This window comes from Brassica oleracea, chromosome C3 (genome assembly GCF_000695525.1).
Source record: "Brassica oleracea var. oleracea cultivar TO1000 chromosome C3, BOL, whole genome shotgun sequence".
NCBI classification, from domain to species: domain Eukaryota; kingdom Viridiplantae; phylum Streptophyta; class Magnoliopsida; order Brassicales; family Brassicaceae; genus Brassica; species Brassica oleracea.
This window is the reverse complement of record NC_027750.1, coordinates 7,038,654-7,060,880: the sequence shown is the minus strand read 5'-3', so window position 1 is coordinate 7,060,880 and position 22,227 is coordinate 7,038,654. Positions and strand designations below refer to the sequence as shown.

The window sequence follows — 22,227 nt, the reverse complement described above, 5'->3', positions numbered from 1 at the left end:
TAAAGGTGTTTATAGATGTCTAAAAACGAGCTGGGTTAACCCAACAAACCTTGGTTAACCCACAAAAACATAGATATTTTTCTCCGTAGTGACTAGAAAAGGTCGCTACCGGAGGTTGCTACGCCTGTAGCGACTTGTCTTGCCCGCTACGTGTGGCCGCTAGAATTCTTGAACGCATAACGACCTCGTGAAGGTTATTACCCTGAGGTACTTAACTCTTTGAAGATTACACTTTTGGTAATTAGTCTAAGGCCAATGAGCCGAGTGGACATGGGTGTTTCGGTTGGTGTAAAAATTTGTGACCGTGGTTCTCTGACTCAAATTATTTGCTTTTTTTTTGTCAAACCCAAATTATTTGCTTATTGGTCATATCTGTATAGTTTGGCTTAATAAATGATCTTCAAACCTCTACAAATTTTTGTATTGATCTTCAAAACAGCGCTTCAATACTAGCGGTCTCTCTAGCCCGCTACACACTCCCGCTATGGTACTTGGGTGCCTCAGGTTTTCTGCTATATCTTCTGTAGCGACCAGCATTTGCTGCTACGCCTGGCCGCTAGGATCCTTCAACGACTCATCTACATTCTTTGGGCATCAAAACACTCCTTGGGGCACAGAGTTCATCATGAAACTCTCTCCAACACCTGACAAGGACTTATGCATGGAAATGCAACCTAAACATGTGTAAATGCTATTCCAAAAGACCAATGTGCACAAGAAAAGATAATTAAAACAATGTAAATATGCAAGATATCAACATGTTAGGTTTCATAATCTCATATCGACAAATAGAGATTCAATACGATTTAGAAGTTGTTCTTTTGTTTAGTTTGATGTGTTATGCTTTTTAAAATGTACATTTTCCAGAGAATCCACACTTAGGGATTGCTCTAGGTCTAAATTTGATGTGTTTTGTTTAGATTCAATTTTTTTTCATTTTTCCTTTTTTCTAGTGCAATTTAAATGGATTTAACAAGTTGTTAAACATTGATTGTAAGGAAGATTTTTTCATGACATAGAACTTCCAATTTTATTTTATCGTTCTAGTTATTTTAAGTTTAAATTGAATGACTAGTAAGAGTGATACTTTTACTAATCTCTTGTTAGCTAATTCTCAACTTCATTAGTATTTATGATTTTCATAAAAGTTGGATAGTTAGATAACTACCAAAATAAATTATGCAAAAGAAAATTATTTAACAAATACATACTAAATCATTTGAATTTTTCATAAACAATCTTTAAGAGTAACGAATGTGAATTTAGCATCTTTTTAATAAACAATTATTTTTCATAAATCATTTGAACTTTTCATATATTTTCAGAAACACTAAATCAATTATTAAGTCGGTTAAAGAATGTAAAACTAAATAACACTTATCTTTAAGAGTAATGATATAAGTGAATAAAAGACCCACTTATTCAAAAATGCAGAAATTGTTCAAACTCAACAAGTAGGATCAAATCTGAAACAAATCTCACGACCCCATATTTAATTGTGAAAATACACTAAACACATATTAAGTTTACATACTTTGATTCAGTAATATTACCTATTTTTGGCTGTTACATTTATGATTGATTGAGTTATCCTAATTTACAAATGAAAAAGTGTTTTGACAATAAAACTAAGTTCACTATTTGGAACAAAAACATCATATTTGTCTGAACTTATGAATTAGAAAATATTAATAGCTGATTAGTTTCGTTTTGTTGTAAAAATTGCAATTTATGTCAATTAAGTGGGGATATTGGTTTTGGATTTAGAAAATTTAGAAATCTGGTTTGGATTTGATAATTTTTGGTAAATCCAAAGATTCTAAAATCAGACAAGTCAATTTTAAAATAAATCAGATGCACTTCAAAATCAAATCAATGGATTATTGTAAATCAACGAAGTGGATTAATAATAATTTTAGTTTATAATAAAATTAAGAAATATAAAAAACATGTGTTTTCATTTTTATCTTTCATTTTCATATGTCATATGTTATTCTCATAACATCTAGAATCTCTCCACATGTTTGTTGTCGTCGTTTCTCAATTGATTGTCATGCTCTCTTTGCTTATTTTGGGCTATAATAATGTTTTTATCATTATTATTTTCTTCAAAATCTTTTTCATCATAAAAAAAATTCCTGGGGAAATTCTTTATAAAATAGGGAAAAATAGAAAAATATTTTTTTTTGACGTGGAAACATATGATATAAACTGGTGATTATAGAAATCAAGAATATCGAAGTTGGTTTGGGTGAATGTGGATGGTGATTATGGAATGGAACTAATAATACAAATCAAACCGAATAAAAAGGTTTAACTCAATATTTGTATTTTGATCTTATAAATCCATTAAAATCTCATTTCAAATCAAATCCTTAAACAAATCATTATTATTGAATAACACATGATTTTAAATTATATTTTAAAAATTATAGAACCAATAACACTAGATTTAGTTTGTATTTTAAATTTATTTTAAAATCATAGAATCACTAACACCGAATTTACATATATATTTAAAATTATGGAACCAATAACATTAAATTTGGTTTGAATTTACAAATCTATTAAAATACACAAACCAATAAGGCAATAACAACCCTATATCAAGTCTGTATTTGGATTTTCATTTATTTGGTTTTATTTTTAATTTGAGATATCCTTGCATCAAAAGAAAATCTTTGACTGTGATTCAAAGGGTTTTTATCAAGAGATAAGAAAATACATAAAAAAAGTTTTCAGTATTTCACTACTTATCTTTAAATTCTAATTAGTACACACTCGTCTTCAAATATTAGGGTTAAATATTAACTTTATTGGTCCCAAGCGTTTTTGCAATCACATCCGACTTGTGGAGTTTAAGAGAGCTGTGAGAGATTCTGAGCTTAGCTTTTTTGGGTGGGTTCAAGCTTCGAAAGCAATGGAACAGTGTTACAAAGACGACTGTGGATCCTCACTTGGATTCATAGTTGAAAAGAGAAAAGACATAGAAAAAGATCAAGCTGAAGATGATGAGAAAGAACCTAAAAGTATCAGTCTAAGGGAAGAAGAAGAAGAAGATAATGATGATAGAGCTAACAGTATAGATCTAGAAGGAGATGTGGAAGAAGAAGAAGAGAAGAAGCATATGTGTTCTGAATGTGGTAAACAGTTTATGTCTGGTAAGGCTTTAGGAGGTCATAAAAGAATTCATGTGCTCGAAAATCAGAACAAGTCTGGTGAATCCGAAATTGATTGTAGTGTTTGCCATAAGAAGTTTACATCAAGGAAGGCTTTATATGGACACATGAGGTTTCATCCAGACAGAGCATGGAAAGGAGTTTTGCCTCCTTCTCCTCCTCATCCACTTGGTAATTCATCCTCTTCTACACTCTCTACTGATGATCATCATGTTGGTGAGTTTACAAGCTCGGATCATGATGATGATGATGATGGTTATGATAACATTGATGCAAAGGATCAGATTGATGAATCAGATAATATTGATGCTAAGGATCTAATGCTCTTAGCTACTACTGCGGAAGCTGTTAATCTCGATGTTGTTGAGACTTGTGATTCACACTCTGCCGAAGATATGAAGAAGAAGAAGAGAAGGTTACCTGAGATAGAGAAAGTATCATCATCATCTACTCATGATCATCATCATCAGCTTGGGGATGTTGCTGCTGCAGCTGAGGAAGGTGGTGGTGCACGTGAGAAGCACGTGTGTGTGACTTGCAACAAGTCGTTTACTTCTTATCAAGCTTTAGGAGGTCATAGAGCAAGTCACAACAAGGCCAAAATTTTGGAGAATCATCACGCTAGGGCAAACAGGGAAGCTTCATTACTTGGAACCGAAGCAATGATAACCGGTTTAGCTAGTGCTCAAGCATCAAACACATCTTTAAGCCGTAGCAATAATGGAGATCACGTTTGTGACATTTGTCACAAAAGTTTCCCAACAGGTCAAGCTCTTGGAGGTCATAAGAGACGCCATTGGACTGGACCAGTTTCTAGTGAAGCTGCAACCGCTGATCCAACCGCTCCAGCAGCAGGTTCTTCTCATCAAGTAACAGAGACAGTGCAAGAGGTGAAGAAATTTGAGTTTGACTTGAATGAGCTGCCACCTAACGAAGAGTAAGGATTCTAAGAAACGTATATATATGGTAATGGTATAGAGGGAAATTTTTGGTTCTAATTTTAGTTTCTTGGTGTTTGGTTTTCAATGTAATTTGGTAGAGTCTTTTTGACCAAAGTTCCATGAAGTAAACTATGTTACTCATCTTTCTTATTTTTCTTCTTTTCAAACAGATAGTCTCTCCATAAATAGTGTGTAATCAGATGTTTCTTTTATTTTGTGAATAATGGATGATTAACCGTATAACTCATTGCGTGTAATTGCAATATCAAACTAAAGAACAAAATTCATGTGGGTACAACAATCTCTTCCACTGGAAATTAACTGAAAATTGAACAGCATAAACATCAAGCCTAACTGTAGAAGAAGACATGAAGTGGTTTTAAGCACTCTCTACTAGAAACCTTTCACTTCTTGGATCTCTGTGATCTCTACACAATGGTTTTGTATATCATTTCTCAGCTTTGGTTTTTGCTTCTTCAGATAACCAATGGAAGATCTTTTTTTACAGCTATTGATACAAGTTAAACACTAAGACCAACAAATTTGTTTGACAACCTTTATTGGCAGAGCATTAGCATTAGCATTAGCATTAGCAGCAACAGTATAAACTGTTTAATAGGATGATTGGTAGAGCAGTATGAATATATTATTTTAAATTATAATAAAAATTAGTATATAATATATAATATATTTATTTTAATGAATATATTTCTACTATATATATATATATATAAATATATTAACATATAAAACTAAAAAGATATATAACTAATTTATTTTATTTAATAATTTAAAAATTATGTTTATATCAAAATTATTTTAAAATAAATTTTATAATTAAAATATCTATTCTAAAAATAAATTGTCACATTTAAAATATATTAAATTATATTTTAAATGTGAAATACTATTTTTGAAAAAATATTTTTATTGTAAATTAATTTTGGAAATCAAAATTTTATTTTCTAGATATAAAAATAATTTTATGATATTATTAAATAAAATAAATTACTTAATTATATATTTTTCTTAATTTTATAAATTATAAATGCAAATGCTCTTTTAAAAGTTTCATATGAAAGCATTGACCAGAGAGCATTCGAAAAACATTAGTATTTAGTAAATGTTTTTTTAAATGTTTTTCTCACAATTGTTTGAATTATAATGTAGAGCATAATGGTAATGGTGTACGTATCAATGCCATAGAGGAGACTTGCTGATGTTTCTTTCCCATAAAACGGTAAAAACTGATATACTTTGGAGTATGTTTTATACAAATGTAATTTGTTTTCGTATATTGCTAAAAAAAATTAAAAAATGGAAAAAAGATGTACGTAGCAATCTTCTTCTTCATTCTCCCTACCTTGTGTTTGAGCTTTGATCTTGTTTCTGAATGAATTTGAAATTGAAAATTGAAACTGAAATCGGATCTGATCTGTTTGTAATTTCAGGGTCAGGGCGAGCCTCATGCGGAATCTGCGAAGGCCTCGGAGGATGATGCTAAGAAAAATCTCTGGTAAGTTAGTCAGATGCTCTCTCTCTCTCTCTGTAATTTAAGATGTGTTGTTGATTGTTTTTGTTGATTTTAATATTTGGTCTTCTTTCTTTCTTTCTGTTAGGGTTAAGATATGTGTTACCGGATACGACACTTGGCTTCCTGACATTGAAATCTGCGATGCCCTTTGTGAATATAGTTAGCTTTACAGTTGAGAATAAACCAACTAATCTAACCAAACCACTAAACCGAGATAACCGGTATCTATTTAAACCTATATACACCAATATGATCACTTCAAATCATGTGGCGTAATCTCGTCTCTTGCGATTCAAAAAACCTCAAGCCGTGTTTTTATCTGTATTGTCGGAGATGGAGGTGAAGACAAGGCGTTGCAACTTAATGGAAGTGAATTGAGTGGATGGAATCTTGCTGTTAAGGTGGTTTCAACTACAAGACCATCCACAGAGCTTACTCCCAAGCAATTGGCTCTTATAGAAGAAACTTAAGTATGACAAAACATTGTAAGTTGACTTTTCTTCCTCAAAAGATATATATATATATGTTGTTGTTGTTGTTGCTTGTGTTGATGATATATACTAATATGCAATTATTATTTTTGTTTGCAGCTGGTATGGCATTGGCATTATGCGCTATAAGATAATGCAGAGTGAAAGTGATCTCAAGAGACACGATTTCTCTTCCTGTGGAGTGATCACAGATGTTATTACTCCCAGAGACTCTCAAGATGCTCACTAGTACTGTATTCAGATTGCAAACGAGGTCCGAAAACTGCACATGGAAAGACAAACTGAATTTTTTGGATCTTGATAGTGTTTTTGCTCGATACTTATCTAAACCCGAAACTAAAGTGAATACTTTGTATTGTTTTTTTTTTTTGCTCAAGGAGCCTTTACTTAATTTATATTTAAATTAGTTTTATCTTTGACATTTCCCCTCTATATTTGAAAAAAAAATCTGAATTCACAGTCAAAGTTTGTGGAAGAATCATGTTGTTCTTACCACAATGGCCAAACCTTAAATATAAAGTTACAAGTTTATTTGTTGAGCTTCTCAAAGCTTAAAGTTACTTTTATCTTCTACAGAGTGAGTGTTTGTGCTTTTCAAGTGTCTGCTTTTCTTTATGTAAACCGTAAGGTCCATAACTACACAAAGGCCGAAACTCTTACATTGACTAGCTCGGAGAAAAGTACCTTACATGATCATCAAAACTGTTTCTGAATGGTGAAGCTTGTGTTTGTGTCTGTGATTGTGATTGTGGTGTCTGTGGTTGATGATGTGTTGGTTCGAAACCGTTTCTTAAATAGAGACCTGTGTTGAAGTATAAGCCGGTTCCAGCGCAAGGATGAGAATCAAGAAACTGCGTGGTTGGTTTTAAGCTATCCCGAACCGTGTCTGCTTCTCCTTGGTTCATGACCATCAAATCTTTTCCCATCAACCGCAAAACCGGGTTAGGACTTGGAGGCACAACAACAGCTCTGCTGGAGAATTTACTCTGAAGATCTAAGTCTTGCTGGATCATGTATGGTGACTCCTCAAACGGATGATTTGTTGTATCCAAACGTGACGAATAAGCAGCACCTCTTCTCTGCAGTAGATCAGATGTTTGGTGATTCAAAGCCATCCCCTCAGAGATTCTATCTTTTCTCTGGCAACAACAACAAGACTCGTGATCGTTGCTTCCAAGTCTTGGAGGTGGTTCTGTCTTGTCAATAGTACTTGTCTCAGGATGAGATGGAACACAAAAACTCAACTTACCAGCTGCGAAGTTTGAAACAGGTGATTCAGATGAGTTTCTGTCGAAAGAATGGAACTGGCTTGTGATAACCGACGAGTTTCCAAGATTCTCATCAAAGCACATGTCCCTGGGACTAGGTAGAAATGAGCCAGGAGGTCCCGGAATCGGAATGGTATCAACCTCTACAAACAAGCTTCCTTTTCCTCTCACCTCAGATTCAAACCTCACATCTTCATCACAAGTGGTTTGCTCGTAAATCATTTCCTCAACTTCTTCAGAGTAATAATACATTGCTCTCTCGCTAGGTGTAGCATCATTGCTTTTGTCCAACACATTGGCTCTACTGTTGTTGTTGTTGCTATTATCTTCATCCTCCTCATCACTACTTTCTTCGTCGTCATCTGAGAGTTCACGTTCTTTTGTCATTTCAGATTCCCATTTTCCAGCTTCTTCTTCTTCCTGCCGAGCTTTCTTTAGCTCCACAGGCAGAGATAGTCGTCTCCAGCCATTTGCTACGAATGGTGGGGACACCTTTCTCATGCTAGTTGCACGATGAGAAACCTCGCTGACATTCTTTCCAAGTGGATACTTGTCTTTTTGAATCGAAGCAAGTCTCTTCTTCAACTGGAGAGTGTCTAAACGAGCTACTGCAAGTGATGTCTCCTCCTTTTCACTCATCTGAACTCTAAATGAACGACTTTGAGCTCCTTTACTCCCAAACATAGCCTTATTCCTTCCAGATACTTCCTTCTGTTTCTTGAAAGGGGATGAATCAGTACCTCTCAACACAAGACGCTCTCCTCCTGACCATGAATCATCATCCTCATCCTCAGATGGCTGATCCCGCAAATCATAAAGTTTATGTCCTTTCTCATTTAGCCTCTTTGAAACCAGACCACGTTTTGATAACATCCGCTGGTTATAGATTCTACGATGACCCTTGCTGTTACCTTCTCCACAAAACACTCTTTGATACTCTGGTACCTGCTGTACAAAGTAGTGTACTGTTATTTCATGAACCACACTACAAAAACAAAAGATACAGAAACTAATGTTATTATTACCTCTGATGTATTATTGGCTTTGAGATTGGTTAGTTTAAGATACTTGTAATGTTTCTTTCCCAGTCGTCTCTTCCTCAAGCTTTTACTGTTTTCTTTACTACCTTGGCTTGAACTCTTCTTTTCACTACTACCACCCTCATGCTGCTCTCTCAACGGAGTAGTAATACAAGTCTTCTTCTCGCTGAACTCTGTTAGAATCCGCAGTTTTTGACCCTTGGCATCGATATAAACCGGACCAACGCCCACAGGTGGAACTTTCCGCTTCTTGGACACTTCACTCTTATCAGCAACAACTTGATTCGAATGACTCAAAACCGACGCCCACGTAGTTCCATTTCTCTTGTCAAGATCTTCTAATGTGCATCTTTTAGCAGACGCATAAATATCAACCATCGTTTTAACTTTCATCTGTGGCTTAGCTCTAAGCTTGTTTTGCTTAGTACTAACAGGTGGCACGGCTGAATCAACTCTAGGCTTGTTTGGCTTACTACTACTAACCGGTGGCAGTTCTGAATCAAGAGACAGACACTGATCGATGTGAGCATTCAAAGTAGTGTTGGAAGCTGACGAGAAGGTTTTGCAAATAGGACACGTTGTCGTCATCACAAGGCCACCACCACAAGTATCTTCTTTGGATTTCACCATTCCTCCTCCTCGTCCACACTTTTTACTGTTCTTGTTGTTATTACTTGTACCAGCTACTACTATCGTCTCTACCTTAGACTTCAAAACACTTGTGCTCGTACCATAACCATTCTTGATGACCCTTGATTGGCTACAACCTCCTTTTAGCCCAAGTTTAGCCGAACCACTTCCTATATGGACATGAGATACGATCTGCTTCCCTGACGATAAACTAGCCGTTGTCTCAAACGGTGGCAAAGGATCAGTTACGCCATGAGTTGAACAAAGTTGGAGACTTTTAGGAGAAAATGGCCAGTTGTTCTTGATGTTGTTCTTCCTGTTGCTATACGCGTAATCTCTGCATGCATCAAAGCATATATATATATAACGACGTTAGTTACTTCCAAAGTCTCAAAAGCTAAGGAAGAAGGAAGAAAGGTCAAAACTTTTGATCTAGGTATGAGGATGAGCTCTAGCTTATGATCATTTGAAACTGACCCATTAGTTACCATAAGGAAGAAGGAAGAAAGGTCTACACTTTTGATCATTTGAAACTGACCCATCACGAAATCAAGAGACTTTTTTTTTTTGTCTGGGGGAAAACCATATTGGCGAAGAAACCCAGAAAAGAAAATAGACTTTCAGAGAATAAAAAAAAAGTATTAAGTTTTTAATTTACCTGATGGAGAAGTTTTGGAGATGGGTTTGACCTAACTCATGTGAAGAAGTGGTGAGATGTAAGAAACTGGAAGGAGGAGAAGAAGATGAAAGTGGGTCATGTGGTGGGTTCTCAGTGGACAAGAACATTTGATTCTTCCACTGTTACTATCTGCCTCTTCGCTTCCCAGATAGTTCAGCATAACACTAGATCTTCTTTTATCATCTCCAGTTATGTCCGATCTACACACAACACGTAAATTAAGATTATGAAACTGTACTGTTCTTGAGATTTATGATTCCAAGAAACCCAGAAGAGGAAAAAAGTGAACGTTATTTCATGTGAAACATATGTTAGGATTAGTTGGTATATTTTGAAGTGTATATATGTAACGATTTGATGAAGTGTAATCACAAAAAAAAAAAACAATTATTCGCACGCAAAAAGACCCTGATTTCTTTATTTCTCAGAAAAAAAGTTTCAGTTACCAATCTAATTCCTGAGCTTATTGTATGTTGAAGCGATCATAAGAAGATAAAGTGAAGTAACACATCCATAGTATGAAGAAGTTTTTACAAATAAAAAAGAAGTTACCAAAATATATAGATTGGATCAAAGTTAAGAACTCATATGGTCTTTTCATGAAACAAAAGTTTATGAGAGCATTAAATCAAAGGAAAATCAAGACATGGGGAAGTATCTTGATCAGCTAAACAAAAAGGATGACTACAAATAGATCTAGTTGAAGTAAAAGGAACAAATCTAATCTTTACTCATAAATCTATACATACATATACATCTTAAAACATTTCAAGATTTGGGATCTTAAAGTTGGATAGAAGAACAGAAGATCAAAAGGAAAAAAAGAAGGACACACCAGATTCACAAACTTTAGACCAAGAACAAGGATGAAATTTTTGGAGAAACGATTTACAAACCTTGGATGGGTTTTCTTGGCAAAAGGAAGAAAATGGTTTTTTAGAGAGAGAATGATAGCATCGATGAAAGAGATGGAGAAAGAGAGAAGAACCAAGCACTAAAATGATTTTTTTGGTGTTCCATATAAAGTCCACATATGTCTAACTAATCCGTTTTTTTAATAAAAAAAATCACTAGATTTGAAAAACGGATTTTTTTTTAAAAAAAATGAGGGCAAGAGGAGATAAATAAATAAAAGTGTCCACAGTAACTTCAATTATTATCACACTCCACCATCTTATTTTATTATTTTCTGTTGTATAGATTTGGTATAGCTAAATTTTAAGTTATTAAATTACTATACATTTTAAAAAAAAAACTATGCATTCTCTTATTCTGAGAAATGTAATTTTTAAATATTTAGTGTGTTGGCTTTCCATGTGAAAGAAGCATTACCAAGGCACTTCATCTAAATTATAACCTCGTCTCCACATTCCTAAAACTGTAATTAAGATCTGAGGCAGAGAAAAACTAAAACAAAGATAGATATCATATATGCAATAAGAAATCTGATATTTGAAATCCTTAATAGAAAGTAAGGTTATTTGTTATGAATTTGGAAATATTTTTGTTTTCTTCTATTATCTAATTTGACTGTATTTGAAGTTACAGTTTCTGGTTATTAGATGTATTGTCTTATAAACTTAAATCAATATATTCCAAAATTATTCATTTGTTTAGACGATGATTAGTAGAAAACTAGAAATACAACAAATCTTTTGCTACATGATTTTTTTTTTGGGAATTTCATATTTACTATTTTCATGGTACCATTAGAGATATTTTCAAAAATACATTCTTCATTAAGTGGCAAAAAAATCTTGTAACCTAATAAATAATTATTTAAATAAATAAATAAAATTATTAAAATTTATTTTTTTATGTTTTCGAATTATACTTTTTCAAATTCGAATTTTTTTACGAACTTTTTTTCAAATTTTTTTCTTCAAATTTTCTTTTTGAAAATCGAAAATTATGTTTGAAACTATTTTTAAATTATTTTAGTTTTTTTTAGAGTATTTATTTATATTTTTATTAGACTCTTAAATTTCACATTCCAAAAACCATACTCACCCTTCAATTCTAAATTCTAAGTCTAGATTAATATAAATTTCTTTTATCTTTCATTAAAAGTTAAGGTAAAATTGGTTAGTGTAAACTTAAAAAATGGTATATGAATGTTGTATTTGTGGTAATTTTCTGTTTTTCTTTTGTGTTTATGAATTAAAATATTTGATGTGATTTTCTAATACCGATAACCAAAGTCTATAGTTTTATAGAGAGGAATTTCAGTAAATAGATAAAATTCATAATACATTCTTTAAATTGTTAAAAACATGTGAGCTATTACGTAAATAAATTTAAATTACAGATCCAACTAAAAATATCAAAAAGAGAAATAACGTAAATAAACATGTGAGGTTCAGATGAATTTTACAAGGAACAATGGATGTGGACCCACCAAGCAGACAAGCAAGCGACACGTCGCAATCACGTCAATCTTAAAAAAAAAATCTTGGGGCCATTGTTCCTCCACTCTCTTTAAATTATTAGTTTTATTTATTTTCAATATTTTTACTTTTAACCAAAAACGAATTCATTTGTACGTCGATGAAATCTTATTCCGAAAGATGTACAAACGCCCGCCCACACGCGCGCTTAGATACCTCACTTAACCTTATAGACACACTTCTACACGCGTGTACATTATTAGTATACGATCTTATTAAATAAACGTTACTCCAAGACAGAAAAAAAACTTTACTCCTTTTTTGTATGGGATTGATTCCCTTATTTTTCACCTCCAAAGTTTTTCTATTGTTTAACCCTATTTATATTTTCAAACTCGAATAAACTTTTGGAGGATATGCAAATTAATTTAGTTATTTATATACATCATCTTCAACGGATCTGAAATATAAACTTTGAATTTTGATAAATTCGAAAATTAAAGCAGACATGGGGAAAACGCATAATATACTAAAAGAATGAATAATGCAAAAGTGGTGTATACAAAATAGTTGATATGTCGATACGATGTGGACAGAAGGAGATTAATTAGACCAATTCGTAGTGTCATGCATGCATGCATGTGCATAATCTTTCAAATTATTTCATCCATACCGTATACGACTGACTTGTCACAGTACATATATCCAAAATCCATATATATGTATGATCAATATCTATGTCCATATCTATGCTTGGCGTGATCTCAATATATATACTTCTTTAGCTATGCTGAAGTTCATGTTGGATAAAAGAACTGCGTTGTGTGCGAGAAGACGTTGCTCTTAAATTCAGTTCTAATCAATATACGTAGGAGTATCTAGCTCATATGGTACCTTCATATTGTATGAACATGATGATAATCACATTCTTTTCTTTTTTTACTGAATTGATAATCACATTCATTCATGGACGAAAACGCATTATAACATCTCAGAATATGGCCTTCTGTAGTGCCATCGATGTAAATATGTTTAAAAAAAAAACTTATTTCCATTGCGACGAAGAAGACCAATTACATTTTCCGTTTTTGTTTGGAACAAGTCCATCCGGTCTCATGCACATGTGACAAAGTAATTAAGCAAGCATCGGTGTAAGAAATCTAGAAAGAAAAGATCGCAAAACTTCATATATATGAATCAAAACCTATATGTAAACATCATCATGCCAGGATTTAAGACCTCCGTACCACACATGGAAACAGCTCCCCGTCGCACCTCAATGTTTGATTTAGGCATTTCCGGACACCTCAGGAGTATTATTATATTTCATCTATTGTTTTTTTTTATTCGAATATATAAGTTTATCACAATTTAATTAATCGGTCAATTACTAACATAATGGCTTAACATAAGTACTAACACAAGGCCATGCGAATATATAAGTTTAACTTAATGGCAACGAATTGCGCACCAAATATTATACTAAAGTCCTGTACTAATTATTAAGTGGTGCTTTTAAATATGCTTAGAACAATAATTATTTCTAATCGTGTAAAGATACTAATTGAAGGACCAAAGCCAACATTTCGTTGTTTAATTTACGATCTTCACGCCAAAATAAAATATCTGGCTAAGTAGGCCCGCTTTAAATAACATCCACATAAATGAAAATAAAATAATACGCCGTGATATCTCTCGCCTTCCGTTTTGTCAAAAATAAAGCAATCTTTTCTTTATAGCAATTGTAACATTGAGTATTAACTATGAAATATTATTTTTTTATACGACTGATGCATTCGTACAAGATTGTTAGTTCTTAATTTATTTTTATAGATATGTTTAATGTACTTTAACTAAAAGATATGTTTAAATATATGTATTATATAGAGATATCGGAATTTTCTGTTTATACAAAAAAGTAGATGGTTTTATAATTAACTATGCACAAATTAATTTTTTATTTTTTCTTTAAAACATATTGAGACGCATATAATTTATTACAATAAGCTAGATGATTATCAAAATAAGCTAGATAAATATCAAAATTCAAAACCTTGCACTTTATGGATTTGATTGTTTGTATTTGTATATTTTGATTTCGTAAGACTAGTGATTAACTATTTCCTATAATAGTTAGTCATCCATTATTACGAAAAGGATCAATTTGTGTACAATTAATCCAATTTTTAGCGTATTATTGTCTAATTAATCCCTTGACAGTTGACACAGTTAGATGCTGTCTGTCTACTTCGTTAGTTGTTATTTTTGTTTAATTAAATGACCACGTTTTAGAAATGTATTGTTACATTTGTTCAAAAATATAGTCTATTACATACTATCGCTCATGTCGATCGAATTTCTCTCAGTTAGATAACAACTTAATATTCATTAATATCTGTCGGCGCCTAATCTAAAATCAGCCTAAGGCATGCACTAATGTGCAATCTGTCAAGTTTAGGCATGCACTAATATGACGTTATATTTGGACTTGCTACAAAAATTAAAATCTATCAAACAAGAGACAGGTTATTTTCTTCCGTCAAATATAAATGCTTTTACATGTTGACAAAACTTTCAACTAGTCTTTTTTTTTTTTTTTTTTGATCAAACCATACTTCCATTATACTGAAACGAGTTTAAACTCCATTACAAGAGTATACAACAAGGCCATAGTAAGCCAAACAGACAAACAAACTGACTGAATAATAAAGAGATAGCTTAAAAAAACAACTTACAAAAGAAAACCATAAAAACTGCATAACAACAATTTCATAGGCTTTTTGACAAATTGCATCCAGTGTAACTCAAAGGGTCACAATCACTGCCTCAAAGGCAGAGAAATGCACTAGCTGGGAGGAAAATCCTTGCAATACCAGCAATGCTTGTTCATCCAATTCGCTCCATACATGAGGAAATATTGGAAAAATAGACTGCTCCAGGCAGGAGACACCCAAGAGAAAAGTACTCGTCTCAACCGGCTTCAACAGAAGGAATATCATAGATAGTGTTTCTTCAATCTGCCACCAAGAAGAAACACACACCAACATAGCACAAAGAGCCAGATTGAACACAAGAAACAAACTGCATACTGCAGTAGAGATTGGCACTAAGGCCATATAGATGCTACTAACGAGCACAAGAGTAGAACCTAAGGAGAAAGACTCCATCGGAACATCACAAATTAAGACCAGGATCCACATATCCAGTGCCTCCCATACAACCCGTGTTTCATACCATTCAACAGAATAATGAACCGAGAGTGAAGCGCAGAGGCAAACCTTGAAGAGAACATCAGGACATGATCGAAAAGGAGACCACACCGTGCGCCGGTGGTATAACAAACTGCATCCAGCAGTACATAGACGCCCGGAGACGAAAGATGAGACACCAACAGACAAGTGATGAGTGTCTCCGCCTCTCATCTTACTCGTCAAAATTGGCGAATGCGACTTGAGACTACAGATCTTGGATTTTGGGAAACGCATGGGATGAAAGGCTGGCGGCGGCGTTGAGGAATTGAAACAGAGCGAGAACAGAGGAAGCGTCGGGAGGGTCTGGTGGGTCCGGCGGAATGGTGGGAGAGAGAGATTCAAACCAAAAAAGCTTACACGGTGGTGGATCGGGAGGAGGCCTGAAACGCGACGGGGCAGGAGCACTCATCATCAGGAGCATGGCGGAAGAGAAGATCTGCTTCAGGAGGAGGAAGGCTGAACGGCGGAGTTGAAGCGGATGAGATCCATCAAAGCGGCGTGCATAGGGAAATGGGCCTGAGAGGTTTTACCTAGGGTGAACTTGAAGAGAAATTACTTTCAACTAGTCTTTCTATTTTAAAAAAATCATGATAATAACTTTTTCCAAAACGGTCAAATGTTTTCACAAAACATGTTATAACAATTTAGGAGTTAGTGGCTTTTCCAACATTGCATTTCAGTACGAGTGGACATATATACCTCTTTTGATGTGAGAGTCTGATCTCTCAGAAAAAAAAACTTAAATAAACTGCAAAATTTTAATTTGTTTGTAACCATTAGAATACACAAGAGAGTGCTCATACTTCGCAATAAATCTGTAAGTCACCAATTAGGTAGTTGTTCCGATTTCAAACAAGATTAGAAAATAGTGCCCATCTCATCTCATATCTAGTTTGTTAATGTAAAGAGTCGACAAAAATCGTCTAGAAGTTAGTTTTAAAACTCTTTGAGGCCTTCAGCATATCTCCAATATTAGGTCGGCCACTATATGCAATATTATGTATATTCCGTATTCGTAAATGTGTACATAAATTATACATACATGTGGTAAATGTGGACATCAACTAAACTAACATTTAAAACAAAAGAAAGACATGGAGTGCATATGATAATGAACAAATGATTTTGGAAATGCGCATGCAATATATATAGCCGTTGTGGTTGTACTTTATACATTTATAGATCCATTATTCAGTAATATATTCTCCTTATTTTATATAAAATTGATTGTAACAAGAAAACAGCTCATCATCACGAAATGCAACTCTCATAATAGTTCTTATACTATACATCAAATATTTCCCCATCTAATTTATGTGACATTAATTACACTCAACAGGTTATATCTAAAATAATTAGGAATTAGTGAGACGAAAGAAAATGAATTGCGTACACATAATGCATGTCATGACGGTGACCATGATCTTGACTACCTCACATGATTTCAACCACATATATAAATATCTATATAGAAAGAAAGAATCATGATGTTTAAGTTATGTATACTTTTTATTCAAAATGCGGTTCCATAACATTATAATAACTTACATTTACCTTGGTGGAGTTTCTCAATATTCTATAGGTTATCTCACCATTTCTTCAAAGCAGCCTCTTGAGATTCTTCTCAACCTCTTTATTAGAGAATCAGGGAATCTTGAGGTTGAATGGTTGAAGAGATAACTTCTTTAAGATCTTTCAAGAATATGAGTTTGCTGGAGTTGATCAGTATTGTCATGGAATGTAAAAGCTTGTACTGGCGTCTAAATACAAACCGTTTCCACCAAAAGGACGATGATGATGGGCATGAGGAGACACTTGTTGTGTCTTTGAGACATCTTGAAACTGAGAGGTTGGTTTTAGACTTGAATCTCCACGTGAGGTCTCTTCTCTTTGATTCATAACCATCAAATCTTTTCCCATTAGCCGCAACACTGGACCGGAGTTTGAAGGAACAGACTTACCCAAAAGATCTTGATGGATCATGTGTGGTGGTGGTTGGCTAAATGTTGTATCTTCACCAGCATTCTCCTTTCTCTGGCAAAAACATGACTGATCATTTGCACTGAATCCAGAAGGTCTCTTGTCAGTTGTGATGATGTTATGAAGACTAAACGTCTGTGTTTCAGGAGCTGCAAAGTTAGAAACTGCTGAAACAGGTGATTCAGACAAGTTTCTGTCGGCGAGATCAAGCTGATCAAAGGATGTTTGGACCTGGAAAAAGTTTCCATGATTTTCAGCTGCAGTTGCATCAGCTTCCATGTCCCAAGGACTCTCTAGAAATGATCCAGGAGGTCCTGGAATAGGAATGGGATCAACCTCCATGAATGAGCTTCCTCTTTCTTCAGTTTCAAAACCACTTTTCTCTAAAACCATGCTTTCAAATTCAACCTCCACGTCATCTGTTTTCTCCAACATATCACAGTCTCCTTTATTATTACCAGTCTCTTTCCAGCTTTCATAATCATTGTCTTCACCACTAGTTGAAGGACTCAAGCTCAGAAACACCTTATCTGTTTCTTCATCCTCATCCCAATCAGCCAGTTCACGTTCTTGAGTCATCTCAGACTCCCATCTCCCTGAATCTTCATCTTCATTCTCTGAAACATCAAACCTCCATGCTTTCTTTAACTTCATAACTCCTTTGTCCACTGGTTTAGGAGCTGCAAAGTTAGTACTCTTTCCAGAGACTTGGCTATCCCCACAGCTTTGACTGTTAACTGCCTCGGATAAATCAGTACTCACATGACTTGGACCTCTTAACACAAGAGGATCTTCTGACAATGAATGCACATTCTCAGATGGCTGATCACACATGCTCCTCCCTTTCTTACTTTCATTCCTTGAAAGACTATGTTTTCTTAGCATCCTCCTACGCTGACTTGTCCCTGGAGTCTCCATGCCTCTACATTCTTCAGAACACTCTCTTCTATACTCTTGTATCTGTTACACAAGTGACTTTTTAAAACAATCTTTATCTTACTTCAAGAATCAAGAATGTATGCATAAATTACTATTAAGTTACCTCTGAAGCATTGCCTTCAAGTCTTTTCTTACAGCTTTTGTAACTCCGTTTACCTTCACTAACAGTTTTCTTCTCATGCTCTCTTGATGGATCAGCAGCTTTCTCCTTAACCTCAGATATAATCCTCAGTTTTTGGCCCTTAGCATCAATGTAAACAGGTCCAATGCCAGCATCACCATCTTCATCAAGCTTCTTCTCTTTGTTGGAAACTTCAGACTTATTATTATCACAGACAATGACACGGTTAGAGTAGCTAGAGATCACAGCCCACTTAGTTCCATTTCTTCTATCAAGATCTTCTAGTGTGCATCCTTTTGCAGAAGCGTAGATATCAACCATCGTTTTAACCTTTAACCGCGGCTTACTCCTAGGCTTGTTTGGCTTACTAACTGGCTGCTCTCCCAAGTCAACAAACAGGCACTGATCGATATGCGCATTCAAGGTGGTGTTAGAAGCAGACGAGAAGGTTTTGCAGATGGGACAAGTTCTCAAAGCCATAGATTGATCAGAAGCTGAAAAGAGACAACCCTGATCTTCTTTTTCCACACAAGCTCCAGGTTTCACTACTAATCCACATTTCTTTCTAGGAGTCTTGTTGAGGATAGTGACTTGTGTTTTGGATTTTGAACCATTCTCTAAGCCTTGTTTAGTCTCTGCTGATGCATGATCATTGGAGGCAAGTCTTTTTAACTTTCTCTTGCAGCTTGTCGCTTCAACATGAGGCTTCTTGGATGATGAAGCTTCAGGAGGATGGCTTATCATAGGAACAAGAGGCTGAATAGGTGGCAATGGATCACTCAAGCCATGTTTTAAACAAAGTTGCAGACTTGTTGAGGAGAAAGGCCAGCTTTTCTGAATGTTTTTGGTCCGGTTACTAAATGCATAACCTCTGCAAAATCATCATGAAAACCAAAGTCTCAATTAGTAGAGTACATAACAACCAGAAAAAACAAAGGTTCAGAAAAGCTTCTGAGAGACAAGACATAACAAAAGTTCACATGGTATGGACCAATGGATCAAAGAAAAGTAAAAGAAATAGTCAACACTCAATAATATCATTTAAGTTCCACAAACACCCAGAAGGTGAAAGAGAAATTAAGTTATTTTTTTTTCTTTTCTTTGCATTGAATCTGACCCATTAAGAATATTGAATGGATGGGAAGAAAAGATCTATCTAGTATGATCAGACTCATCAAGAAAACTTGACTTTGCCTAAAACTAAAACAATGGTGAAGAAGGAAACTGTTGACTTCTTCTTCATAAAACAAATCAAAGAAAAAAAGAGAAAACTTATTAAGATTACCTGATGGAGAAAGTGGAAAGATGTGATTGACCTAACTCATCACTAGGCTTGCTGAGATGCAAGAAATGGGAAGAAGATGATGGATTATTTGGAGGTCCTTCATCAGTAGATAATGATGGATAAGAAGAACATTTGATCCTTCCACTGTTACTATTCACCTCTCTGCTATTCCTCATAACATCAGATCACTTATAATGTCAAATTTCTGAGGGGGTATAAAACCTGCAAGTGTTGAAAGGAATGTTTTTTTTTTTTTTAATATATATTCTTTGAGTTTGAAGAAAACCTCATAAGAGGAAAGTTAAGAAGATATTTCTAGAAAGAAAAAAATACTATTATTATTTCATGTGAAGAAGAGAAAACAGAGAATAAAATTAAGATTAGTGGGCGAAATTTTGAAATATCTAGAGGGGTCTAAAGAAACATGAACAGTTAAAAGAATGAATTTTTAATCTAGAAATTTTCAATTTCCCTAAAACAATCAGTTTCCAGTTTGATTGGAATGTGTTATTTTATGCAATGAATCACATGAAACTCAAGACATCGCAACAACAGATGAACAGATTCAGACTGTAGATAACCCCACGAATGAATTTAAACAAGCATCTGGGTGATCTTATAGACCAAAGATCATTGAATTTTTTTCTTCTTAGAAACTGTTGACAGAAACAAAATAAGACAGAAAGAAGATAATCAAACCATTAAAAACACAGTTCCAGAGAATGAACACTACCTGTGGATAAAAGAAGAAGACGAAAACACAGAAACATGAGATTTAAAAAGAAATCTGGGGAAAAAAATCAAGAAACAAAACAAAACCAAACCCTTTATAGACTGTCAAGAAAGTAATGTTAATCATGCAATACCAAAACCTATAGAGATCTATATATACATACACATGCATACATGTTTCCAAGAATATAAGTTTGGATCTTTGAAATAAAATCAACAAAGATTCAAAAGAGTGAGAACAAGAAACAGTAAATCAGTGGCACAATAACAAAACATAGAGGTTGAAGAAGAAAGAGTTTGTTCAGAGATTTTAAAAACACTAAATACACACGAACCTTTAGAATTTAAAGGATTGATTATTTCAAAAATGGTTTTCTTGGCAGAAGAAAATATTTTCGTAGAGAGAGAGAAAGAGATGAACAAGAACCACGCACTAACACATCAAAGTGGTATCAGGTTCCCTAATAAGTAATAAATATACACAGTATTTAATAAAATAATCTAAAGTTAGAAAATGAAAACGTTAAAGTAGAAAAATGAAAATAATTTTTGTTTGTTTCCTCGTCTCTTTTCCTTTGGTCTGTCTGTAAATGAGCTGTGTAAATTCCTAAACCGTTTTGAATTTTATAATCGTTTTAAGCATTGGTCCTGACTATTTTTTTATATGTTTTAAATTGTCCACTTCTGAACTTGAACTGAACGAAACACTAGAGGCCAATATTTAATTTATTGTGTGTTTTAGTAACTGGTTTCTCTACCATTTTTTATATACAAAATGTAAATGTTTTCTTCAAATTTAACTTACGAAATATGAATATCAATATTTATCAAATTTAACTTAAATTGACGAAACAATTCATGAACAAATGATGATTCTTGAACATGCATCATTAGGCGATGGCTCCACATGACATTCAGACTATGTTTTTCTTGGTATTACCAGCAAATGATATATTGTCGAAAGTATACCAAGGTGAGAACATAACAGGAAGAGCCGGTTTAAGATTCATGAAATTTGAAACAATTACAATTTGAGGTATAAACCGGTCCTATAATTACATGTAGAACAAACGAATGTTCATCATATTTTCAGTATAGAGATTACATGATCTTGGCTTGTGACTCGTGATGCCTGGTGACCCGAATAGCTGGATCTTTGAGTAAGTGAATCATGACGACAATTGTCACATTTTTTTGTCACGTTTACATACCCAAGTCAAATGTCATAATGTTTTTTATAGCCATATAAATTTATGTGTTGATTCTAACAAAATATTGTTTTATAAAAACCAAAAACACACAAGCTCTTAATTTGAAAACAAGTAGAACTTTTACATGATCCATAAGGTATAAACTATGAGATATACACCTCATAAGTTGTTCTTTGTTATGGGATGCACTAATTAGCACCCAGAGTTATCGTTATCTGTTATGAACAATGTGGATTGCCATTAACCAAGACAAGAAGAGATGGCTTCTCCAGCCACGACCAGGCCCAGCCACGACCAGGCCCAACCACAACCGTGTCCAAGAGGAGAGAGAGACGGTGGCTGAGGAGAGAGAGTCGGCCTATCCTATGGCCGACCTTAGATCTAGGAAGTTTCCATTTATCTGTTTTAGATCTTTTCCTATTTCATGTTGTATTAGGTTTTGGATAATTTCCTTTTTCCTATTCCTTGTAATCCCTATATAAGGGAACACTTTGATTGAGTAATAATATACAGAGACACACGAAATATTCAGTCTAAAAACCCTTCGCACACAACACGT

General features: G+C 34.1%; 4 protein-coding genes and 1 long non-coding RNA gene across 6 annotated transcripts in view; 3 read left to right on the top strand and 2 right to left on the bottom strand.

Moving 5' to 3' along the window:
- The first annotated feature begins 2,920 nt into the window (after nucleotides 1-2,920).
- Nucleotides 2,921-4,120, top strand: LOC106329771 (zinc finger protein ZAT1-like). Its single transcript, XM_013768414.1, has one exon. It carries the CDS (start codon nucleotides 2,921-2,923, stop codon nucleotides 4,118-4,120), a length of 1,200 nt encoding a protein of 399 aa, XP_013623868.1.
- Nucleotides 4,121-5,317: 1,197 nt separating this feature from the next.
- Nucleotides 5,318-6,363, top strand: LOC106335755. Its single transcript, XR_001268765.1, has 4 exons — nucleotides 5,318-5,636; nucleotides 5,740-5,875; nucleotides 5,988-6,139; nucleotides 6,245-6,363. It is a non-coding gene; the product is annotated as an uncharacterized LOC106335755 (long non-coding RNA).
- Nucleotides 6,364-6,733: 370 nt separating this feature from the next.
- Nucleotides 6,734-10,762, bottom strand: LOC106335754. 2 transcript variants are annotated; one of them, XM_013774360.1, is made up of 4 exons: nucleotides 10,659-10,762; nucleotides 9,742-9,962; nucleotides 8,439-9,420; nucleotides 6,734-8,361 (listed from the first exon to the last, which is right to left on the bottom strand). In XM_013774360.1, the coding sequence occupies exons 2-4, from the start codon at nucleotides 9,867-9,869 to the stop codon at nucleotides 6,811-6,813; spliced, it is 2,661 nt and encodes an 886-aa protein (XP_013629814.1). In that variant the 5' UTR covers nucleotides 9,870-9,962; nucleotides 10,659-10,762; the 3' UTR covers nucleotides 6,734-6,810. The 2 variants fall into 2 exon arrangements, with proteins under 2 accessions (XP_013629814.1, XP_013629815.1); XM_013774361.1 differs by having other exon boundaries at nucleotides 6,734-8,358.
- A 5,919-nt stretch (nucleotides 10,763-16,681) lies between these two features.
- LOC106336014 lies at nucleotides 16,682-20,898 on the bottom strand. The gene is made up of 4 exons (XM_013774721.1): nucleotides 20,793-20,898; nucleotides 19,726-19,947; nucleotides 18,423-19,311; nucleotides 16,682-18,340 (listed from the first exon to the last, which is right to left on the bottom strand). The coding sequence occupies exons 2-4, from the start codon at nucleotides 19,899-19,901 to the stop codon at nucleotides 17,132-17,134; spliced, it is 2,274 nt and encodes a 757-aa protein (XP_013630175.1). The 5' UTR covers nucleotides 19,902-19,947; nucleotides 20,793-20,898; the 3' UTR covers nucleotides 16,682-17,131.
- Nucleotides 20,899-21,354: 456 nt separating this feature from the next.
- Nucleotides 21,355-22,227, top strand: part of LOC106329770 (probable receptor-like protein kinase At5g24010) — a 12,789-nt gene continuing 11,916 nt past the window's right edge. The window contains exon 1 of the mRNA XM_013768413.1: nucleotides 21,355-21,430. Within this exon, the coding sequence (XP_013623867.1) occupies nucleotides 21,355-21,430 (76 nt within the window). The remainder of the gene's footprint in view (nucleotides 21,431-22,227) is intronic.

Excerpts from the sequence above, each read along its gene's own strand:
- LOC106335754 (XM_013774360.1), bottom strand. The coding sequence starts at position 9,869 with ATGTTCTTGTCCACTGAGAACCCACCACATGACCCACTTTCATCTTCT. Across the intron at positions 9,421-9,741 it reads CTCCAAAACTTCTCCATCAG|AGATTACGCGTATAGCAACA; the intron begins GTAAATTAAAAA and ends TGATGCATGCAG. Across the intron at positions 8,362-8,438 it reads AAGCCAATAATACATCAGAG|CAGGTACCAGAGTATCAAAG; the intron begins GTAATAATAACA and ends TACTTTGTACAG.
- LOC106336014 (XM_013774721.1), bottom strand. The coding sequence starts at position 19,901 with ATGAGGAATAGCAGAGAGGTGAATAGTAACAGTGGAAGGATCAAATGT. Across the intron at positions 19,312-19,725 it reads CTTTCCACTTTCTCCATCAG|AGGTTATGCATTTAGTAACC; the intron begins GTAATCTTAATA and ends ATGATTTTGCAG. Across the intron at positions 18,341-18,422 it reads TTGAAGGCAATGCTTCAGAG|ATACAAGAGTATAGAAGAGA; the intron begins GTAACTTAATAG and ends CTTGTGTAACAG.
- LOC106329771 (XM_013768414.1), top strand. The coding sequence starts at position 2,921 with ATGGAACAGTGTTACAAAGACGACTGTGGATCCTCACTTGGATTCATA.